The sequence below is a fragment of the Micropterus salmoides genome, unplaced genomic scaffold (assembly GCF_014851395.1).
Source record: "Micropterus salmoides isolate LMB-PRFRI ecotype aquatic unplaced genomic scaffold, ASM1485139v1 Ms_hic_scaffold_4028, whole genome shotgun sequence".
Taxonomy (NCBI): domain Eukaryota; kingdom Metazoa; phylum Chordata; class Actinopteri; order Centrarchiformes; family Centrarchidae; genus Micropterus; species Micropterus salmoides.
Window position 1 is genome coordinate 1 of NW_024043405.1, and position 24,078 is coordinate 24,078.

At 39.2% G+C, this 24,078-nt stretch overlaps 2 protein-coding genes, 1 long non-coding RNA gene and 1 pseudogene across 4 annotated transcripts; 2 read left to right on the forward strand and 2 right to left on the reverse strand.

Annotated features, from left to right (window-relative positions):
* Nucleotides 1-130: 130 nt before the first annotated feature.
* LOC119887166 lies at nt 131-1,475 on the reverse strand. Its single transcript, XR_005441628.1, has 3 exons — nt 1,439-1,475; nt 651-759; nt 131-214 (listed from the first exon to the last, which is right to left on the reverse strand). It is a non-coding gene; the product is annotated as an uncharacterized LOC119887166 (long non-coding RNA).
* A 3,748-nt stretch (nt 1,476-5,223) lies between these two features.
* On the reverse strand, nt 5,224-7,996 carry LOC119887167 (MYCBP-associated protein-like). 2 transcript variants are annotated; one of them, XM_038698075.1, is made up of 6 exons: nt 7,848-7,996; nt 6,572-6,693; nt 6,292-6,427; nt 6,039-6,136; nt 5,690-5,857; nt 5,224-5,293 (listed from the first exon to the last, which is right to left on the reverse strand). In XM_038698075.1, exons 1-6 carry the CDS (start codon nt 7,897-7,899, stop codon nt 5,261-5,263), a joined length of 609 nt encoding a protein of 202 aa, XP_038554003.1. In that variant the 5' UTR covers nt 7,900-7,996; the 3' UTR covers nt 5,224-5,260. The 2 variants fall into 2 exon arrangements, with proteins under 2 accessions (XP_038554003.1, XP_038554002.1); XM_038698074.1 differs by having other exon boundaries at nt 6,292-6,430.
* A 1,078-nt stretch (nt 7,997-9,074) lies between these two features.
* LOC119887168 lies at nt 9,075-10,533 on the forward strand (annotated as a pseudogene).
* An 8,662-nt stretch (nt 10,534-19,195) lies between these two features.
* Nucleotides 19,196-22,835, forward strand: LOC119887169 (GTPase IMAP family member 4-like). The gene is made up of 3 exons (XM_038698076.1): nt 19,196-19,479; nt 19,679-19,750; nt 21,484-22,835. The coding sequence occupies exons 1-3, from the start codon at nt 19,470-19,472 to the stop codon at nt 22,413-22,415; spliced, it is 1,014 nt and encodes a 337-aa protein (XP_038554004.1). The 5' UTR covers nt 19,196-19,469; the 3' UTR covers nt 22,416-22,835.
* Nucleotides 22,836-24,078: the final 1,243 nt, after the last annotated feature.

The following is a 24,078-nucleotide window of genomic DNA, read 5'->3' on the forward strand; positions in this document are numbered from 1 at the left end:
TGCCTGATTATGTTTGTGTGTACCAGAGGAGGAGTTGAAGTAGAAGTGTGGACTCTTTGTTTGTGTACGCAGGTTTGGAAAGCTGCGTGGCACGGGAAGCTGCTGCCAGCTGTAGAAGATGGCTGTGCTGCCTCATTGTGCAACTCCACATGGGATGAGGATCTCTCTCCAGTCAGGGCCTCAAAGATTATTGTGGCACTGATCCTACTTCTCCCTGATTGATGAGTGGTGGAGAGTGAGGAGATGACAGAAACCAAGGCAATACAGACACCAAACAAATAACATCATACCCAGCCATCTATTTTTGATATGTGGTGGTGTAGTATGTGCGAGATATAAACACAAATGTCACTGTAAAACACATACCGTGTGTATGTGTATATTGTCATATAGAGCTGGTATTCAAAAAATGTCCGAAACCTCCTAATGTTTTTCACATTAAAAGCCTACATATAAAGAGAGGCTGCAAGACATTTAATATCATAATTCTGAAAAAAATGGTAGCTTAACATAGTTCAGGGAAACATGCAAGTACTGATGTGATTAATGTTGTTGAAATGGACATTATACCAAATTATTTTTAAGACAACAGCATGCAGGAAGTGTACTGAAGTGTAGTGAACTTTTCTGTGTTAAGGCCCGTTCTGTACCTGGTTAGTGGTAGAGTTTCCAGTCCAGCTAGCAAGCTGACCACAGAATCTCAAGGCAGGAATCAGCAGAGCATCTGACCGGACATCTTCATCCTGTGCCAGTGGATCACTGTGGAAGACAATGAGAGAGCAGTCCCACTCAGTCCATGAGTTTGAAAATTAGCGAAGAGTCAGTTAATCATTAGCTGTGTCCCAATTCACGGGTTGCATTCTTCAAAGGACACAGCCCATGAGATGAAGACCAGACTGAGCCTTATTCAACTTCCCTGACATGAGACGATCACGCCACAAAATGCCATGATGCATTCAAGCGTTTCTTGTAAAAATTGACATTTTCAAACTTAGCATCAGTAAGCTGATTCACAACATGACTTTTTAGTACATGTTGGGACATTTAACTTCAACACATTGAGGAGAAGCAAGTCCCACATTAATGGAAAATAAATCGATATGTTAGAATAAACTAAATAGGCTGCTAATAAGAACAAACAGTGGAGTTTATGCCTAGTTTCCATTATTTCCATATCAGTTTGAATTATATTTAGCAGCGATTGAGCAAATACTTGTAAACACAACATGGTCACATGGCATTTCCTGACTTAATTAATGAGTTGAATGCACTGTTGAATTAATGGCTTTTGGAGATACCAATTGTGTTTTTAGTGCCTTTGAAATAAGGCATCATTGTTGGCCTGATGTTAACTAATTCAGTCTAGAAAAAGTTGGACTTTAATTAGAAGGTGTGGCAAACATCTAAAAATATAAAGAGGAGCAGAGTTTTTTCTTACAGGTTCTCCTTCTTCAGCTCCTTGTGCTCCTTCTCCTTCTCCTTCTCCATGACGGACTATGACACACCGTGACAATTGTGACTGGCTTGCCAGAGCCAATCACCTCCAATCCAGCGATATCCTGTAGTCAAAGAGACACGAGTGCTCAGAAGGAGGTCAGCTTTGTGTGTCCCTTACACTTTGGTATTTTAAAAATGTATGTCCATGTCCTGTCTACTCGCATTCAGAGAGGTCAGACTTAGGTGTCTAATGAAACTTCAATTCCTTCAGTTTTCTAAAGCAGAGCACTAAATACTTTTTAAGTATGAGAGCTCTCTGTACAATCCCTACACACAAAGATTATGATTCATGCTGGTAATTACCGATGCCTTGATTTTAACATTTTAAAAAGTGAAAGTTTACATTCGTATTTACTCTACTATACTGTATTGCTTTATGTCCCCTCCCCTAACAATATTACACATCTGAATGTTGCCATGAACTCTACCACTATATCATGTGATAGGCAGAGTGAAACTTTTAATAACACTGGAGGCTTGATATCCTTCCACATTTTCTCTCCTAAGTTGCCACCTAAGTACTTACCTTCTTCTCTCTGTTTTCTCTCATAATATCCCCAGACTGTCCCCCTCATCTCTCTCTCTCTCTCTTCACACGTATGTCACAAAGCCATGGATAAGTCAGCTCCTGAGAGGACGATCTGTCTCTGTCTGTGTTTTTTCAGAAGGTGCTTCAGACCCCGAAATCTCCTCAGCATCACATTAGCCACCAGCACGGCAGAACACACTGCTACCATATTATGTCACAGATTGTGTAAAAGAGAGACAATGATTTGAATAAACCTTCCCTTAATCAGCACCTGTTACTCAGGGTTTTAATAGAATTAAATGGGAACTGGCTGTGCAACGACGTGCACATTTGTCTAAGTGTTTACACCAGAACCTCCTGCCCCTGATGATGGAGTAATTGCAATTCAGAGAGCAGTAAGGCACGTTCAGTCCCTTTTCTTCAGCACTGTCACCCCACTGGTCTCAACAGAGCCACTCTACGACTGCACACGCTCCAGATTTCATAACTTTGCCATCTCTGTGAACGGACAGACATGTTTATGGAAGGGCTGCAGTGCTTCAGTAATCCCATTAGGCATGTGTGTACAGATTCTGAATTTAGATTTTAGAGGTAATAAAATATACCATCACATATTTGTCCTTGCTCCTGCACGCACATGTGTATTTGTGTGGGCATGGTCGACTGCCTTGCCAGTGAATTGTGGTTTGTTCCTTGTAGAAAATCAAGAACAGTGTGCCCAAGACTGGATGTTCACAGGTTGTTTGTGAAAATACAGACTGATCATGACCATCTAGTAGCTCCAGCAGCTAGAGACAGAGAGTCCTGAGGATGGGAGCAGCTTCAGTGAGATGTGTGGTTGGACAATGAGAGGTTTTAATAATGAAGCTGTTTGTGTTGAAACAAAATATGCACAATCTAGATATGTGCTGTGCATATGAAATTAGGTTCTGGTACGTTGTTTGAGAGAACAGAAAAAATGGGTTATGTAAATCATGTGTGATGTGGATTGTTGCGTCACAGCTTTCAGGTTATATCAGCGGTTGTAACATGAATGAAAACTTAAAAACGTGGTGATTCTCAGGCAAATTCTGGAGTTATAAGGAGTGCCTTATTTCAATGATTTCTAAGCAGATTGGTCAGATGGAGCCCTTGTTTGAGAGGGCCATTGTGATACTGATATTTCCTAATAAAGTCACACTGAACCTGAAGATATGTGTATCACGTCTGTATTTTCAATGAGTTGAGAAGGAATGTTCTTGACCTAAATTGCGACAATCGAGTGGTTTTTAAATACCTTATTATTTCCATGGGCTGTGTGTCACAGCCACTGCTGCATCTCCAACTGTTGACTGTGTCAGTAGACAGGCCAAACAACTAACTTCCCCTTGTTTTCAAAACACCTGCGTGCACCAGTCCCTTCACCTGGCCTCACAGTTTTAAGTATAATCCAGCGATAGTTACCTGTACAGCTATGGGTACATTGCAGAAATTAACTGCTAACATTAATTCGGTATAAATGGAATCCATTTGCCAAAGTGCAAAAAATATAGGCAACAAAAAGGTGGGGGTACAGTTGTCTCGATTTTGTCTGGGGGGAGGGGCACAGGATTAGATAAAACTCCAGAAGATACGCTGGAGGCATCACACACCTCCAACTTTGACATGTTTATAGCAGGGTCGTAGGTTTCAGTCTCTAGATACATAGGGAAACAACAACCCACACCAGGATGAAGTGACTGAGAGGAAAATTATTTTTATAAAATAAAACTAACTGATTTTTCATTACAATAGCCTCAGAAATGCTAAATAACAACAACATAGGATGTGTGTCCATATACAGTCCCGTCTCCCAGAAATTACATTTAATATACAATTTGTTTGCAAAAGCACATAGGTCTGTGTTTTGAGGAAAACATAATGCTGACCAAATTATGTTTTCTATTAACATAATGAGGAAATGGCAAGTCGCAAAAATTTTAACACTGAACATAAGTAAAATGTTCACTGACAATTTATTTATTTTCCAACGCAATCTAGCAATACACTATCCATTAGTAGTGACTACAGCATTATTCAGCATTTTTATAGACACTGGCACTGGCACTAGTACAGAAAAATTCTGCAGTGACTTTCGACCAAAATCATGATCCTTTCCTAACCATGACCAATGAAGTGCTTTGTTGCAGAGACCTTACAACAGACAGGAGCCTGGACGTAAACACTAACTTCTGGTTTGACAGTCCTGCGCTTGGTATGTCCGCCATTTACCCCAACCACTTCCCTCCAACTACAGCACTGTAGCCTACATAAATATAGTGTTTCATTCACTCATATTTTGGTAGGGACTATTCTGATCTACCAAAATATTTATATGTTCCTACTGTCCATATGGCTTGTCCGTAACAAATATGTGTTACCGGCTTTTTGATGTCCACGTCCCTTAGAACCTCTCCGAGCGCCTGACACTGGTGCTGCAGGTATGCACTCTGATCCCAAGTCCGAGAAGCTGGACGTAGAGTCTCAGTTACCTACAGGAGGGAATCAGAGAAAGCATAGTTACTCTCAGTTTAGAGTCCCCCCTTCTTTGTCTTTTGTGTTGGATGCAACCAGTTTACATTACCTCTGTTATCCATTCATCTTCTTCCATTAGCTTATTTGAAGATGTTCTGGCATTGCTCTTGATGTGTGGTTATTAAAAATGTCTCATCAGAGGGAGAAGTGGACAGTTTAACTGTCAACTTCACAACACATTTTTAAAATTTCTTTAGGACAACACTAGGTTTCATGTAGATGCACAATCAGAAGGAACAGGGTCGGGAACATGGCTGAAGGAAAAAACTTGGACATGGCGTGCTGTACATGTTTGTGTGCACCTGATTCCTGGCGTATGCTCCTCGGTTGCGCTACATGTGACAGGTTCCCGTTTGCCCTGCTCTGTCTTTGTCAGCGTGGCTGTGATGCCACTCATTTCATCTCCGTAGTGCTGGGGGAGACTCCAAAACTCACTGCCCACTCGGTAACCCTAAGACAAAGAAATCCCGATACATTTGAATGAAGAAGCTACAGAGAAAATCTGGTTTAGAGATTTTAGTTATTGTAGAACTATTACTAGTGTGACATAGGAGCATGACTGACGAAAGTAAACCAGAGTAAGCAAATGTGTGTCATACATATCCAGACTGGATGAGTGGCATATTTTGGTTTAGAAATCCTTCTGCTCCTGAGCTTCTCTGAAACGGTTATCTTGATTCATCAGTAAGTTTTCGACTGGTCTGTCGAGCAAGTCTTCAAAGAGTTGAAAAGTGCAGCAGATGAATAGAGAGACAGACAGACAGACAGACAGACATACAGACAGACAAGAGACATTAATGCAAGCTTAGGAAATCAAATGCTACAAATACAATAAGCAAATAAAATGCTCTTCAATTTGCTTAAAATAAGAAACCTCACTTGGGATTCTGCTATATAGTTTCTTCATTTATAAACACCTGATTCGGTTCAAATATTTTTCTTAACTAATACAATGCCAGTGTGGTACTGGTCTATTGTTAATGTTATTAAATACATGGTAAATTAGCTTATTGTGGCTTCTCACATCCCTGCATTTGTAAACGGACAGTAATAATAATGCAAATTTGATCTCCATCTGGTGCAGGTTTCTGTGCACTCTCATCAGCTCACCAGATAAGAGGCCTGCTGCTGTCTGCGCTGCATCATATGTTTATGCCAATGCTGCAGGGCATTACTCTGGATGTTTCTGTGGTCTGAAGGGATCCCACGTCCAGAGTGATACCTCCCACGGGTCTCAGATGAAGTATCAGCGTGGGACTTTGGTATTCGTTTCACCAACTGCATGGTGGAGGGAGGATAGAGGGAACCACAGGTGACTAACATAGTAACACAGTCCAAGTACTGCTGTTGAATTGTTAGTTTACATAATGTGAGCTGCCCTTGGTTGATACGTTTTAAATAATGTATGTAAAAAATGTTTGCCTTTCATGTGTCCCATTATATTATTTTCTCAATGTACCTCAGTTTCCCCTTTGGCTTCCAAATAACTTCTGAAATCCTCTAAACTACCCAGGATGCTGTGTGCCAGAATCATCCCATGCTCATCAAACCGAAGTCCTTCCAACCATGAAAAGAGAAGTAGAGGGACAACAAAAACAGCACATTAATCCTCAAGGATGCATTTTATGAGTAGGATACCTCTTTTTAACTATGGCAAAACATTCAATATGCAGTATGTTATTTATCCATAAGGGCAAAGGAATACAACTAACCTGCGTAGTCCAGAGGTTGAGAGTCAGGTTCCAGATTCCCTGCATGAGCCACCGCCCCTTGCATAGCATTCCTAACTCCATCAACTGGCTGTGTCACTGGTTTTTGACGGCTCTTGGGTGGCTTTGGTATATGAAACTGCTGTTACATCACATACTCAGTTAGACATACAACAACTGCTTTAATATGGAAGTTGATGCCACACACACTATTTGTATTTTAAAGTCATAAAGTCATTGTCCAACTAATGGTAAATACTATATATGGATGAAGGTGGTTTACGTTATTGAGGTCCCGTGGGTGAATGTCCCGAGTCTGGATACGTCCACCCTTAGGAGTAGACTTCGTGGACTGGTCATCACCCGAGATGTTCAGCTCCTCCTCCGTTTTTAGCTTCTTGTTCTCTGGAGTAGGGTCAAGAAAATGACAACAGTGTGTGTGTGTGTGTGTGTGTGTGTGTGAGTAATGCCATGTTATGTCAAACTGGGCGTTTAAATACTTTTTAACTATGAGATCTCTCTGTACAATCCCTACACACAAAGATTATGATTCATGCTGGTAATTACCGATGCCTTGATTTTAACATTTTAAAAAGTGAAAAGAAGTTCTATTTCGTTGTGCACAAAATACATCAGTGCTCACACACACACACACACACACACACACACACACACATACACACACAGAGATGAGCGATTACCCTGGGACATTGACATGGTTATGCAATTATGTTAATTTCTTTTAATCCAACAGTGACTGATTATAGTTTCCATGGCCACGATACCAATTATTTGTCCTTGGCTTTGATAAATGTTTTGCTTCACTTCCTCCATCTTCCCTTTCACAGACTCAGTACAGTTTTTCAGGTAAGTGCTCTGCTTTAGAGATACCCTTGGCCATTGAGGGAAGAAATTGCTAGAGCGCTTTGGAGGATATGTATTTGCAAAAGAATCAATCAAAAGCCACTGATATTGACCTATTTTCTGGCTAAGACTCTGTGTAGTTCTGCCTCCAAACTGAAGCTTCAGATCCACTCCTTGCTTCCCACTCTGACTCTCAAAAAACAGTGGGGGGTTGCAACTAAGTAGGCACATGTACTCAAATTTAGGCTCAAGTAGTAGACACAATTTTGAGGTAGGTTACTGGTTGTTTGTGTGTGTGTGTGTGTGTGTGTGTGTGTGTGTGGACAACAAAATATAATAATCTGCCATTAAATGTGCCACTGCTTTAAGTCTTTTTGTTGCTAATATTTTTGTACTTACTGTATTGATGCTTTATTGATGCTGTGTTTGGTCCTTAACGTTAAATGAAAGTAGCCTAACTTTAACATGCCAAATGACTAAATGGTAATGAACTCGACGAGGCTACATTTTTGAACGCAGGACTTGTATTTTCATACTGCTGTGGTATTGCTAATTTTACTTAAGTTCTTCTTCTACCACTGTAAAAATAAGAGAGGCTGCGCAGGTGAAGAGGTCACAGTGACAAACGCTTAATGTTAGCTTAAAGAGAGGAGGGGAAGAGGCAGACATAGAGACACAGAAGGTTGTAGGCTGACCTGGGTGATTTAGAGTTCTTAACTCCTTTTCCGGTGACTCTCCGCGACTCATTTGGTCTAACTACCGCGAAAGCAATAGTTAAGAACAACTAATATAGCCTCAGTTAGAAGTGCTAATCAAGCTAGCTTCTCTTCAGCTTCAGGTAGCCTTCTCTAACCGTAACTATGGCAACGGGACGCCTCGAAACCAGAGCCGTTAAATAAGATTCTTATTTAAGAACAGAACAAGAACAGGAACAACAATAAACAAAGAATTATAGGGCTAATAAATCTGGGACAAGATATGAGCTCATTGCCTACTGTATGAAGAAAGAAAAGGGAAAAAATGGGAACATGAGCAAGGCAAAAATAGTTTACACATGCAAAGATGTTTAGCCTATTTATCATTAAAGCTACAACACAAGGTTGAATAGGCTAACGAAAGGAAAGTTCGTAGTCCCTTCATGCTACACACACAGATCCTAACAGATAGGATAGTTAATTAAAATATGGTAGCCTAACATATATAATAAATAAAACAAACATATAGCCTAATAAAGTTAGATAGAGTTATATCGGCCTAGGTTACTATATTTTATATCTAAAAAGATATTTGTCTGCATTTGAGACAGAACAAAATGAAGCAGAAATCTTTCTCTTTTTATGTTATCAGACCTATGCCTAATAGCCTATAGCAAAAGTGAGAATAGCAGAATAATGGAAAACAAAACATATGTACATTAAGTTTACTAATTAGGTTTTTTCCATTAAAAGGGTTTGGGGGGGGGGGGGTCCTCATCCGGATGGAGGGTTCCTGCTGTATGGACTGTAAAGCCCCTGTGTGATTTGTGATAGGCCTATTTAAATTTTGTTGGCTAATAATAGAAGCCTACCTTTAAAGGCCTAATAATAGGCCTAATAATATAATAATAATATAATAATAATAATAATAATAATAATAATAATAATAATAATAATAATAGGCCTAATAAAAATCTATTGCTTAGGCTATTAGATCATATTGGACGCACACTTCAAGTTTTATAGGGGCTTCAGAAACATGCATAGTATAGGATAAGTGGACTAAAACCTGGTCGCTCAGTTGAGCCTATGAGCTCAAAACGGTGTTCTCCTGAAGAACACAACATCCCCTTCTGCCAATCAGCATGACGCGAATGAGCTACGGGGTTGAGGATAGCCTATATAAAGACAACTGACATCAGCCAAAGGCAAGATAGCACAGGCGTATAAAACGTCAGATCACAGATTCTGTCCAATTTGTCTCGCAGAACCACAACCACCCACAACGATGGAAATGGGCAGTATCTCCTCCGGCGCACAGACCACCTCCATTCCTGCTCCGCACCAGCTCAGCTGCTCCACCGTAGATGGTCCCCAGTTTCACGGTAATATGGATGGGCAGTGCACCGGGTCCTCCAAAGTCTTACTGGCTTACAAAACGCATCGCAGCACCTGAGTTCATCGGGATTAAAGCGGGCTTGGGGATACTTAAAGTGGCCACGTGTCAGTGGAAACAGGAGAAGAAGACGCGCAGCAGCCATCCCTGCAAGAGATCCCCACTGGATCAACTGGCTGCTCTGGTTCTCCACGGTCAAACCCGTCAGTCCAAGATCGGCCACGATCACCGACAAGACCCTCTTTCCTCCACCAAGCCGCAGAACTGTAAGCGCATCGTGGTTCTTGGTGCGCCACGGGTCGGCAAGACATCCATCCTAAGAAGATACCTTCGGGACGGGTTTGTGGAGGAGTACAATCCCACCTCCGAGGATTTCCTCAGGAAACTGTTTCGTATCCGCGGAGAGACCTATCAAATTGACATCCTGGACGCATCCAGGGAGAGGGATTTTCCAGCCAAGCGGCGGCTGTCTATCCTCACTGGTGCGTATTGGCTCATCTCTGTCCTGCACACATTTACAAGTGCTTGTCAGTTGGTGGTGCATGCGTAAAAATTATTTCTATATATATATTCCTAAAAATACATTATTAGGAAACTCATTGATTTAATTTCCATCTTAATGTTTGTTTGTTTTTTTGCAGGAGACATTTTCCTTCTAGTATTCAGTCTAGATGACCGGAGCTCCTTCGAAGAGGTGTGCACCCTACGAACGGAGATTCTGGCTGCTAAATCCAAACTCACCAAATGCTCTGCGCCAGAGCCGTGCGCACAGCCGCGGGTTCCCCTGGTGGTCTGCGCCAACAAGGTAGATCTCCTGGAGTCTGAGAGAGAAATATCTAAGGCAGAGGTGCTCCAAGTCCTTGGCGATGACTGCGCCTATTTTGAAACGTCTGCAAAAGACAGCACAAATTTAGAGCAAGTCTTTGAGACTTTGGCTAAGCGAGGCGGGCTTCCCGCTGAAACTGGCCCGTCTCAGCACCGCAAAGTCTCCCTCCGTTCGTACCAGGCGATGCGGACAGGGCGTCTGCCGGTAAGGGCGGCCAGACCCCGCGGCGCGACGATCCCTGCGGCGCCCTGTACCCACTGGCCCGTCGGCCGAGTTTTAGCACGGATCTCAGACAAGTCATTGGGCCACATACGGCAAGAAAGCCCGGCAAAGCGCTGGAAAAATGTCAGATTCAGTGAGAGACAAATGCACTGAGACGTGAGAATGTTACAGAGCGACTAAAACAACGAATAAAGTACGGATTTTCATTTAAACATAATGCAGTATCGTTGTGTCATTACATGCACTTGAGATGATGTTTTTCGAAATAAATATTTTTAATAACATAATGCCTTGTTTATTAATACAAGAAGCTGCGTAGTGCGCGTGGGTGGGAAAAGTCTATCTATCTATCTATCTATCTATCTATCTATCTATTTGTGTAGGCTATATGTGTTGGAGAATTCACACAACTGTGAAGGAGAAAGTGGGAGGATGTTGAGTCAGGAACTTGATTTGATTATTGTATGACTATTGCATAACCTATTCAGAAATCTATTAGTTAGCAACTCTTTCTCTCACCCATTCTTTTTTTAAAAACCTTCTGGTTTGTGTGTGTGTGTGTGTGTGTGTGTGTGTGTGTGTGTGTGTGTGTTATGCTGCAGTCATGATTGCCAGAAGTCCACAGCCTGAATCCCACACATCCTAAACACCCAGATTAAAGCAAGAGGTTTCCAGTCTTCCCATCCTACACTACTCTATAAATGACCTCTCAGATACAGGCCTCCACACAAGTTACGTAGCTTTCACGTCCATGATGACTGTTAACAAATAAAAGTTACAAAGTTGCATTGTAATGATACCACATACAGTTTAATCACTTGATGTTAATAACAAAGATACCTTGAACACATTTATCACTTTGTAGTACCTCCTGCTGGAGGTAGAGTTTCCATGGGCACTGCTTTTGAATTGGGAATCATTTGAGCAGCAGACATCAGACCACTCAGACTTTACATTCACAACAGACCTCACAGAATGTCCTCACATGAAAAAAGGCTATATAAGATTGTGTGGCAGCTTATTTGAACCCACACTTACCATTATTATATAGGCTGTGACCTCTAGTGGACTAATGACAGTTGCAACGGAGGGTGCCAGGTGATGTAGTATAAAGAGCAAGAAAGTAAATTTAGAGAGGTGTTTCGGGTGGATAGATGGATCGGTCCAACAAACACATGCCTTTCACACAGGAGGTGATGGGTTGACTGCAGTGTGAAATCAAATCAAGTTTGATTTATTTAAAATTTAAAGTCAAATAACGTCACGTAGGTAAGTAAAGTCATGACTTATAACATGGGGTACTTATTTTAACCAAAACCATGATCTTACCTAGCCTAACCAAGTGGTTTTGATGCAAGTAACCTGTTTCACAACATTAACCTCATGTTTAACATTGTGTGACTTACATAACGCACTAAAGATCCAGTAGGCCTATTGCTGGGCTGGTACTTTCCAACGGCCATGTGGTTTTTGGAAACATCCATAGGCTATATGTCTTGGTGCTTTACAACAGACATATATTTCCTTTAGGGACAATTGACAATCAACCTGTTTTGTCATTTAGATATGAGGACATGTTGGACCTCACATGATCCCTACCTATGAGCATTTTTTTCACCTGTGTGCCCATTTGTAACAAGCTAAATAAAATGACACTGCTTCTCATGTGCAATGATAAATGGATTAACACCCCTCCCACGCTGTCACCTAAAAGTAGTGATAAAACTCTCAAACCTCTTTACACATTAAATGTGATAATCACACCACGTCACCACAAAGATCTCATGTGCTTTTTTCTCAAAAAGAAAACAAGTGAGAGTAGTTTTTTTTACTCACAGAGCCCTGATTGAGTACCTTTGTAAAGATGTGGGGTGTGGACATGTGAGTCATGACGGCTGAATGCCTCAGAACAATGTTTGTGCCACGGTCAGGCAGAAGCTCAGAGATTTGGGGAACACATACAAAACCATTTTTTTTTTAAATAAAAAGAACTGCTTTTAAAAACACATGAATGGAAGGCTAATATCCACTAAATTGTAATATTCAATGGACTAATGAAATGTATAATCACCTGAAGACCTGTAACCTTTTCTTCTATTATGCCATTCAAGGGTTGAGTGGTGAAAGTGGCTCTCCATACAGCTGCTGCATCAATTCACCTGAACAAACCACAACAAAGCTTGTAAAGCTGTAAGCTCACTCATCATCTGCTCCAAGGAAAACATGTACTTCCAGCTAACATTAATCAGTGTGTGTATACTTCTTTCTTAAAACCCATCAAAAAGAACACTGTTTTATCAGTATCATAAATATTTTACCCCTTTAGTTACCGTTGCCATGCCTGTCAATTGTTCTGCTGTCACAGTACACATACAACACAGTGATGTTGGGGTCAGGTTTACCTCTTGAAATTGTTAGTATTTTTCAAAAAATGGGTCCTTTAATTCAGAGAGAGGTAGAGCCAGCCTTCTCTTTCCCAGCAGACAGTCATCAATTTTGCACTGTAGAGCTATACTAGTCCTGTAATCTACAGAAAAATGTACAATCAGACTTTTGTTTCACTCTAACAGAGCTCTGTTTGGCTGCTTGGCTTCCATGCTTTACTACTCTACAGTCAGTTTCTCTGTACAAGAGTAAAGACTTAGCCTATAGGCTTATATAGGAAATTAGTTCACACTTTATTTTCATAAATCGTCTCCTTCTTATTCTAAATGTGTGTTTATTTGACTTATTTTGATGAGTTGTTCTGTTTCCTGACATGCAGATATTATCTGTCACATACAATATGGTTGATATTGTTATCAATTGCTATCCACTGAGTAGAAATGTTATGCTTTGCTCTGGCAACAATCCTTTATGAATACTATGATTAATGCCAATGAAGCTAATTTTATTTGACTAACATCTGTGAAAATACAATGCCATCAAAGGACTGAACGTGAAAGAATACATATTGTTTTCTGTCTCTCTAGCGAGGTAGTCAGAAATTTCTGCTTCGCGTGCTGGGAAGTTCACATTGCAGGAAACTGCAGCCATTTTCACTCCAGTGTGGCCCCAAAGACTTCATAGCACGTGCGGTGACACTTGACGTTTTTTGTTGTAGGTAAGTACTGCACACTCAAAGCCACACACACGCACGCGTGAACACACACACACACACACACGTACAGCTAAACACTTATGAACAGATGGTCCTGCCTTTTTTGCACGTGGGGAGGATTCACATCATTCCTGTTGTTCTGTCTGTCTTTTTCTCTGACACACACACTCACAAACACACACACACACACACACACACACACAAGATAACAGCCTACTTTCTAAGCATGGACTACTGAAACGTGATGCTGTTTTTCTCTCATACTTGTCCTTCACTGGAACAATTGTTGTTCTGCTGAGGTCACTATCATAAGCCCACACTTCTACAAACCCAAAGCATTGCTTGTTTGGGTACATAGGCCATTTATGTTGGTCTATGAGTAGAGGTCTGAATTAGTGCCTCAGGAGGAAGATAAACTGTTAGTTTCTCTTCTGTTTTGTAAATGTAAAATAATCTACACCTCTTTTTCCTCTAATCTTCAATTTTCACTGATGTTGTATGGTTTTGTTGAGACCTTGGACTGAGTTGGAAACTGTTGTTGATGAGGCCCAAATAATACAAATCCTAAACTTGCTTGGCTAGTTTGTGGAGGTCTCAAATGGGACAAGGCTTGTCCACAGTGATTGTATGTAAACATCTTGTCACCTCGTCCTTGGCTGTGATTTCAGATCTCCTGATGATGATTGCACACAACCAGTAGGATCAGAAGAGCATCTGATGCTGTCGTCACATCATTTCCTAACTGTCTATGACTTCTATATAGTGGGAATGTCAGCGTGTAGTGCATGCAGAGTCGTGTATGTCAACAGTCCAATCAGTCGCTAGTTCACAGCAGCTGGGGGCAAGATCATGCAACAGAGATAACGATGGATGGAGGCAGGCAGCTTGTCACGCAATTAGATGACAGAAAAATCAATGCAATGAAACAGGTACACACACACACACACACACACCTGCAGGCACCTGCCCCCTGTGGATGACTCCCTCCTCTCCTTAATGCCTTAATTCTGGTTTGAGTTCAGGTGTTTGGGCTAAATGCTTTAGAAATCATTTTTTCCAAAGCAATTAAACTAAATTTAGTGATGCTAAAGTGAAACCTGAAATTTAAATATATATGAATATATATTATACATATATTTAAATCAACATGTTTCAGTCATCCATTTTACATTGTTACTGCAATGTAGGGACAATGCTTTGCCTACATTGCCTAATCATACGACCAAACAATTTAAGCAATTTTATTAATTAATTTTAATTCTAGTTGCAATGTGTAATTACATCTAATTAATCTGATTCGATAGACTGTTGACAATATTTTATTTGCATTTAAAGTTTAACTTTTCTTTTTTTAATCTTATCTTAATCGTATCTTTTTATAAGGTTTTTGCAGAGATTACAGTTACAGAGATGTTACGCGCTTGGATCCCAGGTTACACCCTGCTTGTGATGGTCATATGCGGCCAAATTCTCAGTGCTCACAGCTTGAATCAACTCAAAGGTACAGTGCATTATACATACATGATGTATAGATGAAGACCTTGTTTTTACAGTGTTACATAACGTTTTTGATAGCCATGCAAACAAAGTGACACAGTGAAAATATAAAGGGCACAATGGTAGGGTACAAGGTATGAAGAATGAGAATGAGTCTTCCTGGTTCACTGTCATTTGTACATGCTGCCATGCTTCCTAATGCCCACTAGAGAGTACATGCTCCACACAGTTAGATTCAGGAGGCAGTCAATAAAAGTGTAATTTTATCAAGTCTGAAGAAATATTTTTTTGAATCACGAAGTGAAACACACACAGGGCAAAATCATGCCTCCGGTAATTGAATCAGTGACCCCAATGTTCTTTCAGTGTTCCACAGAGGAGGAAGAGCCAAAGACGACTGAAGAGAAGGTGTTTGCTCTGTACAAAAAACTGCTGCTGGAAGATGGACGGGACTTTGCTGGTTGGACATCCACATCTTGTACTTCTGCATCTTGCACACCTTGAAATTGGTCAACCTTATTTGTTGTTTCATTAAAGTGACATGTGAAGGAAATGTTGTTGCACTATATAGGTGCTAAAAGATTACCATTGTGCTCTCAGGGGTTGTGGCACTGACCTTGACCTGCAATGTTCCCTCCACACATCCATCAGCTAACCTTTGTTAAATGTCCTTCCCTGTGTCATTCTACCCTCATTTCCTGTCCTCGATATATTGTAAAGTATATAATACAGGCATAAAGCTAATGTGTAGTTTCAAAAAAGTGCTTGAAATGTATGATTATCTGCAGTAGGTTATATTACTGTAAGAAGCAGTTTTCAGTATGTTGAAAAATGAGCTTTATATTTCTAATGTATCTTCTTCTTCAATAATTAGTTATGTATAAAATTAATTATGTGCTCTTAATATTCTTGAATAAAGTGGGTTATGATCAGTTTCAGTGTCTTGGTATTCACTGTTTATTTTTCAACACATCAGCTTGGCAGATGAGACAGATGGAGCTGTAATTTTACATTAAGTCAGTAAATGATATTCAGCACAAGGGTGCATAACGAAACAAAATTTGTAGTTCCTTCATGCTACACACAACATACAATCAAGTGTAGGCCTATATTAACATATGGTAACATATATATATATATATATATAATAGTAATCATGACAGGCACAAAGGAGGGATGGATGGATGGATGGGTCAAACAAACACAGTCAGACTTTCACCCAGGAGACCACCGAGACTTTCTCACCAAGAGAAGAGAGCTAATGGACATTTCTTTGGACTAATTCCAACATCAACTGGCTCTCCCCAGGGCTGTGTCCTCTTTCTTCTTTTACACATCCTGTATACTAATGACTGCTGCAGAGACCATCACATTTGTTATTTTTCTAAATGGTGTCAAGAAACCTTTTTGGAATGAAATGTGACAAAGACCAAAGGTCTGTGTATTGACTTTGGACATCATCACTCCAGCCCTGTCAACACTAAAATGAAGGGTCAGGAGTCCTAGAAGTGATAATAAACTGAGCATGTGATACTGAAACAGACCTTAATCACCTTTGTTAATGCATTTTTCTGTTTAAAATTGAGAGAAGCGTACCAACGGTTAAAAGAAAAGGGAACAATTGACTCAGTAAAAGATCTGTAAAACAAAGCAATCAGGGACCTGTAAACACTGAACGTAGCCAACTTCTAGACAAAAAGAGCTGATGTTATGTTTTATTTGCACATCATATTGGTGTTACAATCAAAGCTCAACAGAAAAGTCTGTCAGATTTTTGGAACCTTGCCTTACATTAGAAAATGTAAAATTCACACAGAACCCAAACAGTGAAGCTGAATTTCTCATAAACAATTTATTATTTTGGCATGTTTCCTAATTACAAAATGCAAATGTTACATTTCACAAATCTTCGAGTGGTAAAGGAGCTCAGAAAAACCCTGGTTTGACTTTCAGTTGTATATTTATTTGTGTTCTTCATAGGTTGTTTTATCTTATGTGGCTTTAAGCAAAGAAAAGCAAGCATGACAGCAACAAAGCACACACACACAGATTTATGTGACTTGAACATGTGCCATTCCTCCTGACACCAGTGGATGTCTCCCTTCCTCTTTTAGCTTGCTCATTTTGAGCCTGCTTGTTTTGAGCACTGTTTTCCAGGGGAATGAAAGTAAATCCGTAAATCCTGTGACGTTTAGGAAAACCTGAATGAAAAGTAGATCAGCATCAGTGCTATTTGAAAAGTGGGCATGGGGCTCATTTGTACTATAAAAGAATCGCTCCATTTGCCAACATGTCAGACAGCTGAGACAGCTCATCTGAAACATTTGATTTCTATCTACGTTTTTATAGATTATCATTTAATCTTTTTCATTTTGGGAAGAGGGAGTTGACAGAGATTGATGCTACAGAGGTGTTGCATTCACATTCTGTGGTCAAACTGCTCACTGCCAGAATCAACATTTGGGTATGTGATATAAATGGACTTTTAGACAAAATGTAACTGAATACATCTATATATAGAATGATAAAATATGGTTAAATTGAATTGACTCTTTATCTTTCAAATGCTCAATTATTAGATTTTTAATTATTAATGGCTTTCTATAACTTAATGAGGCATCAGTGGCTGAACACCAAACTTTCTTCATAAACAACTAATCATGTAGTACTACATACTGCTGTGACAGTAACTAAAGTATTTCATCCAGCAAGCTGTACGTGCTAATTTAATGCTTATTTGACAGGGACAGTATACATAAAGAACTGTATAATAATTATCCAATGCACTCACATCATTGGTAGCTAATGTAAAAGTTAAACTATGTGGTTTGTTGACCTTACAGAAAACAGTGGCCTACCTTGCCGGCATGCAGCATTACCTGTGTCTTCAAGTGCATTTCATGTCTTCATCATAGACCACAATGGAAATTAATATTTTAGTAGTGGTGTCAGATTGTAGATGTGTGTGATTTAGTGTGTCTTTTCTCACAATGTCAAACAAACCAAACTAAAAGCTTCTAGTAGTATTAGCTAGCTAACTTTGTTAGAATGTTCTAGCCTCTGTTATAATCTCTATACTCTATACACTCTATACAATAATGTATAGAGTGCTAGAGCAGTTTGCAGTCCAGGATGTGGATGATCAACATTTTATATCTTCATGACTAGCTAGAGGGTAAATCTGTTGAAGACTTTGCAGCAGACAGCAAACATCTACAAAGACTGATGAACGAGCATGGAGTAAGATACCATTCACTCATCAATGACAAGAGACGAAGCAGAATCCAGCTCAGAGAACTTCTAGATAAGATAAGGGAAATGGTGAAGTCCAGTGGAGAAAGCCACTACACCACTGCAATGTATCAGAGAGGGAAAACTGAGGAGGAGAGGATCAGAGAGGAGGAGAAAATGATTGCTTGGTGTGATAGGATTGCTCTTGCTTTCATGGGAATCATTGATGCTGGAGTAAATTACCCCTCAGTTGTTCTCAAGATACCTATGACTGACATCTTAGAATTGCATGATTGATTATAAATTATGTAGGGGTGGAAAAAATATGGAAAAGGCAATAAATAATGGCTAAGCCTGAAATAAGTAATCACTTAAATCTCTCTTCCTCTCTCTCTCTCTCCTTCACCCCCAACTGGTCGAGGCAGAGACTTAAATCAATTAAATGCCTATTCTTAAACTATCTTAAACAGAAATATTTGTGTGTATGCTTTGTTTTTTATTGGGAAATAGGAATTTGTTACATAGGCCTACATCCGTTTCACTATATGTGATTGTGTGACTAAAACATACTTTCATTAAAATCTAAACTTAAGTTTTTTTAAATTTATTTAGATAATTTCATGTATTAACTTTTTTGGGGGGGGGGGGGGGGGGGGTATGCTTTAGCTGTGTTGGATTAATTCATATATGAGACAGAAAGAAATATGTGGATACATAATACTGATTTTGAACATACGTCACATAAAAGTAAGATTGGGAATCACACAGAACACCATATATCAACCATATTAGAACCATCTGTGTTTAGAAAGAAAAATACAATAGCAGATCTACCTATTTCAAAAGGTTGTCTATTGATTTATGTATGTTCGTTGGAACTGTACAGATACATTTAAGCTGTTTAATGGATGGGACTGAACTGGAGTAAACTTAAGTCTATCCAGGGTAATAGAAGTCAAACTGATTTGGTTTTGATGGGAGGAGACGTCAACAATGCAAGGATATGATGCTCTGCAGCGGTTTCCTCCCTTTTAAACAACCATATATAGTTATAGTACGATAACCTAATGTTTATCATTTAATTTATGTTCTCGTGATGCGATTTCACTTTCAAAAACATACCAGCATTACAAACCTTTTCTACATTTTTAGAGAGGCGTGAACTGTCTCTGGGGATGCACATTTTCAGAAGTATACCAAAGACAATACAAGGAAACAGGAAACTCCCTGTGCATAGTTTCTCAGACAACTAATGTGTAAGTCAAGTCACAGACCTTGTCTAAGTTCACTACTCAGGCCTGGAACAACGCATTTGGCCACCTGGAAACAGGAAAAGGTAAAACCGAAATAATGGCTGAAGGTAAGACCAATCTATCTGACTTAATATTAAAAAAACTAAACAGCACTGATGATTTCATTATGATCTAGCACTTACTGTGACACTGTGACACAGGAAAGAGCACAAAAAGAAGATAGAAAAAACATAGACCTTGATAATGATGTCTGTGCCTAATAGTCTATTTTCTTTTGTGTCTCAATGGTATAATTTCATACCACAGCAATACCGCTGCGAGAAAAGAAGCAGAGAACTCTACCTCGGTCTGATGGGTGTGGTCTGAATAACTTCGATGGTATGCTCATTCATTGTTTCTCTCATGAAATCTCTCAGTATAATTAGACATACATATATCTGTATGCAACTTTTAGATACGGAACAATTTATAAAGGCTTTATAAGTTAGACAACAGATTTATTAATGTTAATACATGGTTAATTGTTGCTTTTAGATCAGTAACAAATTTGGGGTTGACAGGTTGTAAAAAATCCCTTAGTCTGGTGTTTATTCTTCTTTACTGGCTCTGTCTTTGCAGCTGCTCTATTTTGATGGTTTATCAGAAACAATATCCTTTATTAATGCCTTTCTAACATCTATAATTGCAGACTTAATTGCTTATTACTCAACAAAAGAGTCTCTGATTGTAAATGTTAAAAGATAGTAAGTGGCTGAATGCTTTTCAAAGAGATTAAAGCTGCACTTATTTATGTTTACTTTCACCAAAACACACCGTGTGTATCGTTGAGCTCTGGCATTTGTGTTGAATCTATTTCCTTAATTATAAAAATACTTACTAAGTTAATTCTAGTCAAAGTTTAAGTCAAAGTTAATGGTGCTAAGACCTTGCTGTGAATGCACATAACTAAAGTCACATGACATAATTTATGTGTCATCACATGGGGGTGTGTGGTCTGCATCAAACAGGAAGTTGATCCCAAAAAACAAGCGTTAACAGAAATGACATAGGCTTCAGCTTGATTTTGATATAAGGGTAAAACATTTGATGACTAATATACTGTAGTATTTAAATTATATACAAAACATGTATGGTGTGATAGTGTACCAAAATACGAAATATTGTTTGGAAATTATGTTTACATTACCAAACGTGTTATGGTAATTTGGGACAGTGTTAAAGGCTATTAAAATGAAATTTACCACTAGTATGGATTCATAAAACCAGATATACAGAAGAACCACTCATGTATGTCAACACAGAACCACAGAGATGTAACCTACAGGCAACTTTTAAGTAGATAGAGTAAAATGCTATTGCTAATGATGCTAATCCCATATATTGTCTCTAGAAGGCCCTTGGTCAAATTATCCTATTCCAACAATCTTCTGACAATGGTAAACAATAAAGCAAATGTTTAGTATGTTTAATATGGTAGTTCTGTAACATATAATTAAGTCTAATCAAGATGAGCTGATACATCACTTTGTTTGATCTGTGGATTTATTATTATGATGAATTTAAGGTCTGTTGCAGAATAGACATTGTTTGACAACATGCTGGAGTTTAATGATTTTAACATCTTAATCAATGGTCTAGCCTGTTGACATTTGCGGATGTAATAATGAATTAAGCTAACACAACAAATGATAGGCTTAAACATAATATCACATAACTTTAGACATATATTTATTTTCTTTTTCTTTTATTTATGGTTAAGAACTAAGTTTAAAATACTTTTTGAAATATGTCAGTAGGGTTAAAGGCTAGGTTATTGGATAAGATAAATTACCAAACATGTTCCTGAAAATGAGTTTTGTGTCAACAACAAAATGGTGAACCAAGCTTTGTCAAAATAATGTACACACTTAATTTCGTCACATAAAGAAAGCAGACATCTTGAGGAATTCAGAAATATCATATGTTGGATTACTGTTTTAAATTTATGACAAGAATGAGATCACAAGATAGAATTACAAAAACTGTCCCAATATACCTGAATTCACCCTACAGCAAGTTATACTAGAGAGAGACTATTGCACTCAACATTCATTTTACCTCTGCTATTACAGCTCTGGATTTGACTGGAGGGTTGAGGATAGTCCTGGTGGGCAAGACCGGATCTGGGAAGAGTGCAACAGGAAACACCATTCTTGGGAGAGCTGCCTTCAAAGAGGACCCAAGCCCTGTGTCTGTGACCAAGCACTGCGAGACTGCAAGCGGGGAGGTGGACGGGACTGAGGTCCAGGTGATTGACACTCCAGGTCTGTTTGATACAGCCATCACAGAAGAAGAGTTAAAAACCAGAATAGAGGAGTGTGTTAAGATGTCAGTGCCCGGCCCTCACGCCTTCCTGCTAGTGATCAGGCTCGGAGTGAGGTTCACAGAGGAGGAAAGAAATGCTGTGAAGTGGATCCAGGATAACTTTGGAGATGATGCCTCCATGTACACTATCATGCTGTTCACGTGTAAAGATCAGGCTAAAGCTGACAATGCTCTGAAGGAGTGCAAGGAGCTGCGGAGACTTTCAATCACATTCGGACGCAGGTACCACGCCTTCAACAACAAAGACGCAGATGACCAAGTGCAGGTCAAAGAGCTGATCACCATGATCAAGGAAATGATACAGGATAACGGGGGGAAACACTACACCAACGAGATGTATGAGAAAGCCCAGCGGAAGCTGAAAGAGGAGGAGGAGCGGAGAAAACAAGAGGAGGAAGAGAAGAAAGAGGAGGAGAGGAAAATGTGGGATGCAGAGAGGGAGAAGATAGAGAAAGAGAGAGAGAAGGAGAAAAAGGTTAGAAGAAAGAATATACGCATAGCATTGGCTGCTGCTGTTGTGTTGGTGATAGCTGGGGTGGTGATAGCAATGGGAGCTGACACCACAGTGGCTTTGGCTCTCGGGGCTCCTGCACTTGTCCTGGGAGTGTTATGTGGTTTCGCTGCTTTTTGCATATGGAAGGGCATAAGCTGCAAAGCCAAAGCAGAGGTTTCAGTATAACTAGGCTAGTGACAAGGATATGTTGATCTGCAGTGCTGAATATTCACTATTAGTATTGCACACAATGAAGTTCTGTTCTTTTCTGCTTCCAAAATGAACAAGTTTTGACAATAACAGAAGTTTGGTAATTTAATGCCGACAGTAAACAGACAAAATTTAATGCAACACTTGTTTTCCTTTTGTTTGTTTTCTTCCTTCGTTCCTTCGTATTATGAATATAACACATCACAAGTTATAGCCTACTTGAACATATATTTTCTGTCTGATGAGAATCAGTATGAAACCATAATCAATAATGTTAGAATAATGTGCAAAATTATCTCATATGGTTTATAAATATGTTTTTGCACAATTTATCCTTTCATAACTTATGATGAAATAAAATATTCATGCAGATTAATTACTGTTCCTTATTTAAACGACGATGTGCTGTTTCCTTGCTTTATTATTAGTAACATTAGGAGCTCACTTCCCTAAAGGAAAAGAAAGACAATGGTCACATTTGAGTGAGGAAGTGAGGAAACAGTCTTAACAGAGCAAGCGCTCAGTAAATTGCGACTACATCACTGCTAATACACACCATCTTCAACAAATACCAGGAAAGACCTTAGAATGGTCAACTATAGGCAAGTCTGTCTGCCACATATTGATCATAGTGTATTTTAGCTTTTTTATGAGACAAAACTGAATCACATTTCTTTACATACTTTCTACAATGAAAAAAATCATAGACTTTCTATAGTTAATTATAGTTAAGTAGTTCAAACACTGAATCACTGATACCTTCTGTGTCTGTGAGACAGTTATAAAGAGAAATGTGGGTGAAGCACTTATAGATATGTATAACCCATATCTGCAATATAATGAGTACACGTCATTGATCATGTCTAAGGAAGATACATGAAGCGCAAAACAGGCTAACAAAACCAGAATGACAAAGTTCATTTTATATACTGTAGCATCATTTTGCAGATCTGGCAGATTAAGTTAACAAAATGATAATACACAATAGAAAAAATAGAAATACATTTTTTAATTGGTAACTGAGATTGGTATTCGTTAAATAGTGTTAATAATAGTTTACATTATATATGTAAAAATAATTCAGATTTCTATTAATCAAATTGCTTTAGATGGTTGAACACCCTGCGTGGTAGCTTGCTGCCATCAGCGTGTGCGTGAATTAATGTTTCAATGAATAATGTAACTGGATTTACAGGAAATTCATGAAATGCACTGTAACTGTCAAATGCATTTGAAGGTTCAAGGTTACTTTAAATTTAAACAAATTCAGCATCTTTGGATGTCTCTCTTATAAACAACATCTCAGTTTCTGTGACTAATCAACATAAAAGATTTGACTGAGGTCTGTGGATTGTCCAGAGATGACGACTTTACTGATGTCATGATGTGAATGTGATGCCTTTGTTCCTGTGGAGCTAGTTTCCCCACTCAGTTGGAGATCTTCTTTCATCAAGGCGGCGTTTCTGTTTCCCCTTTGCTGACCAGGAATTTTGAATGTGTGCGTCGTTACAGGGATCAACTGTGATCAGTATGTTTCCTTTGCTTGAATCAAACTATGAGCCATCAAGGAAACTTTTTGACAGATATAACCACACTTTACATTGTGATGACAAAGAGTACCATGATGTTCATGAAACTT

What these genes read in the sequence shown, in the direction of transcription:
- LOC119887167 (XM_038698074.1), bottom strand. Translation starts at nt 7,899, where the DNA reads ATGAGTCGCGGAGAGTCACCGGAAAAGGAGTTAAGAACTCTAAATCAC. An exon ending in AAGAACTCTAAATCACCCAG is followed by an intron (nt 6,694 to 7,847) that starts GTCAGCCTACAA and finishes ACCCTACTCCAG; the next exon opens with AGAACAAGAAGCTAAAAACG. An exon ending in TCAACCTCTGGACTACGCAG is followed by an intron (nt 6,137 to 6,291) that starts GTTAGTTGTATT and finishes CATGGTTGGAAG; the next exon opens with GACTTCGGTTTGATGAGCAT.
- LOC119887169 (XM_038698076.1), top strand. An exon ending in TGGTCTGAATAACTTCGATG is followed by an intron (nt 19,751 to 21,483) that starts GTATGCTCATTC and finishes CTGCTATTACAG; the next exon opens with CTCTGGATTTGACTGGAGGG.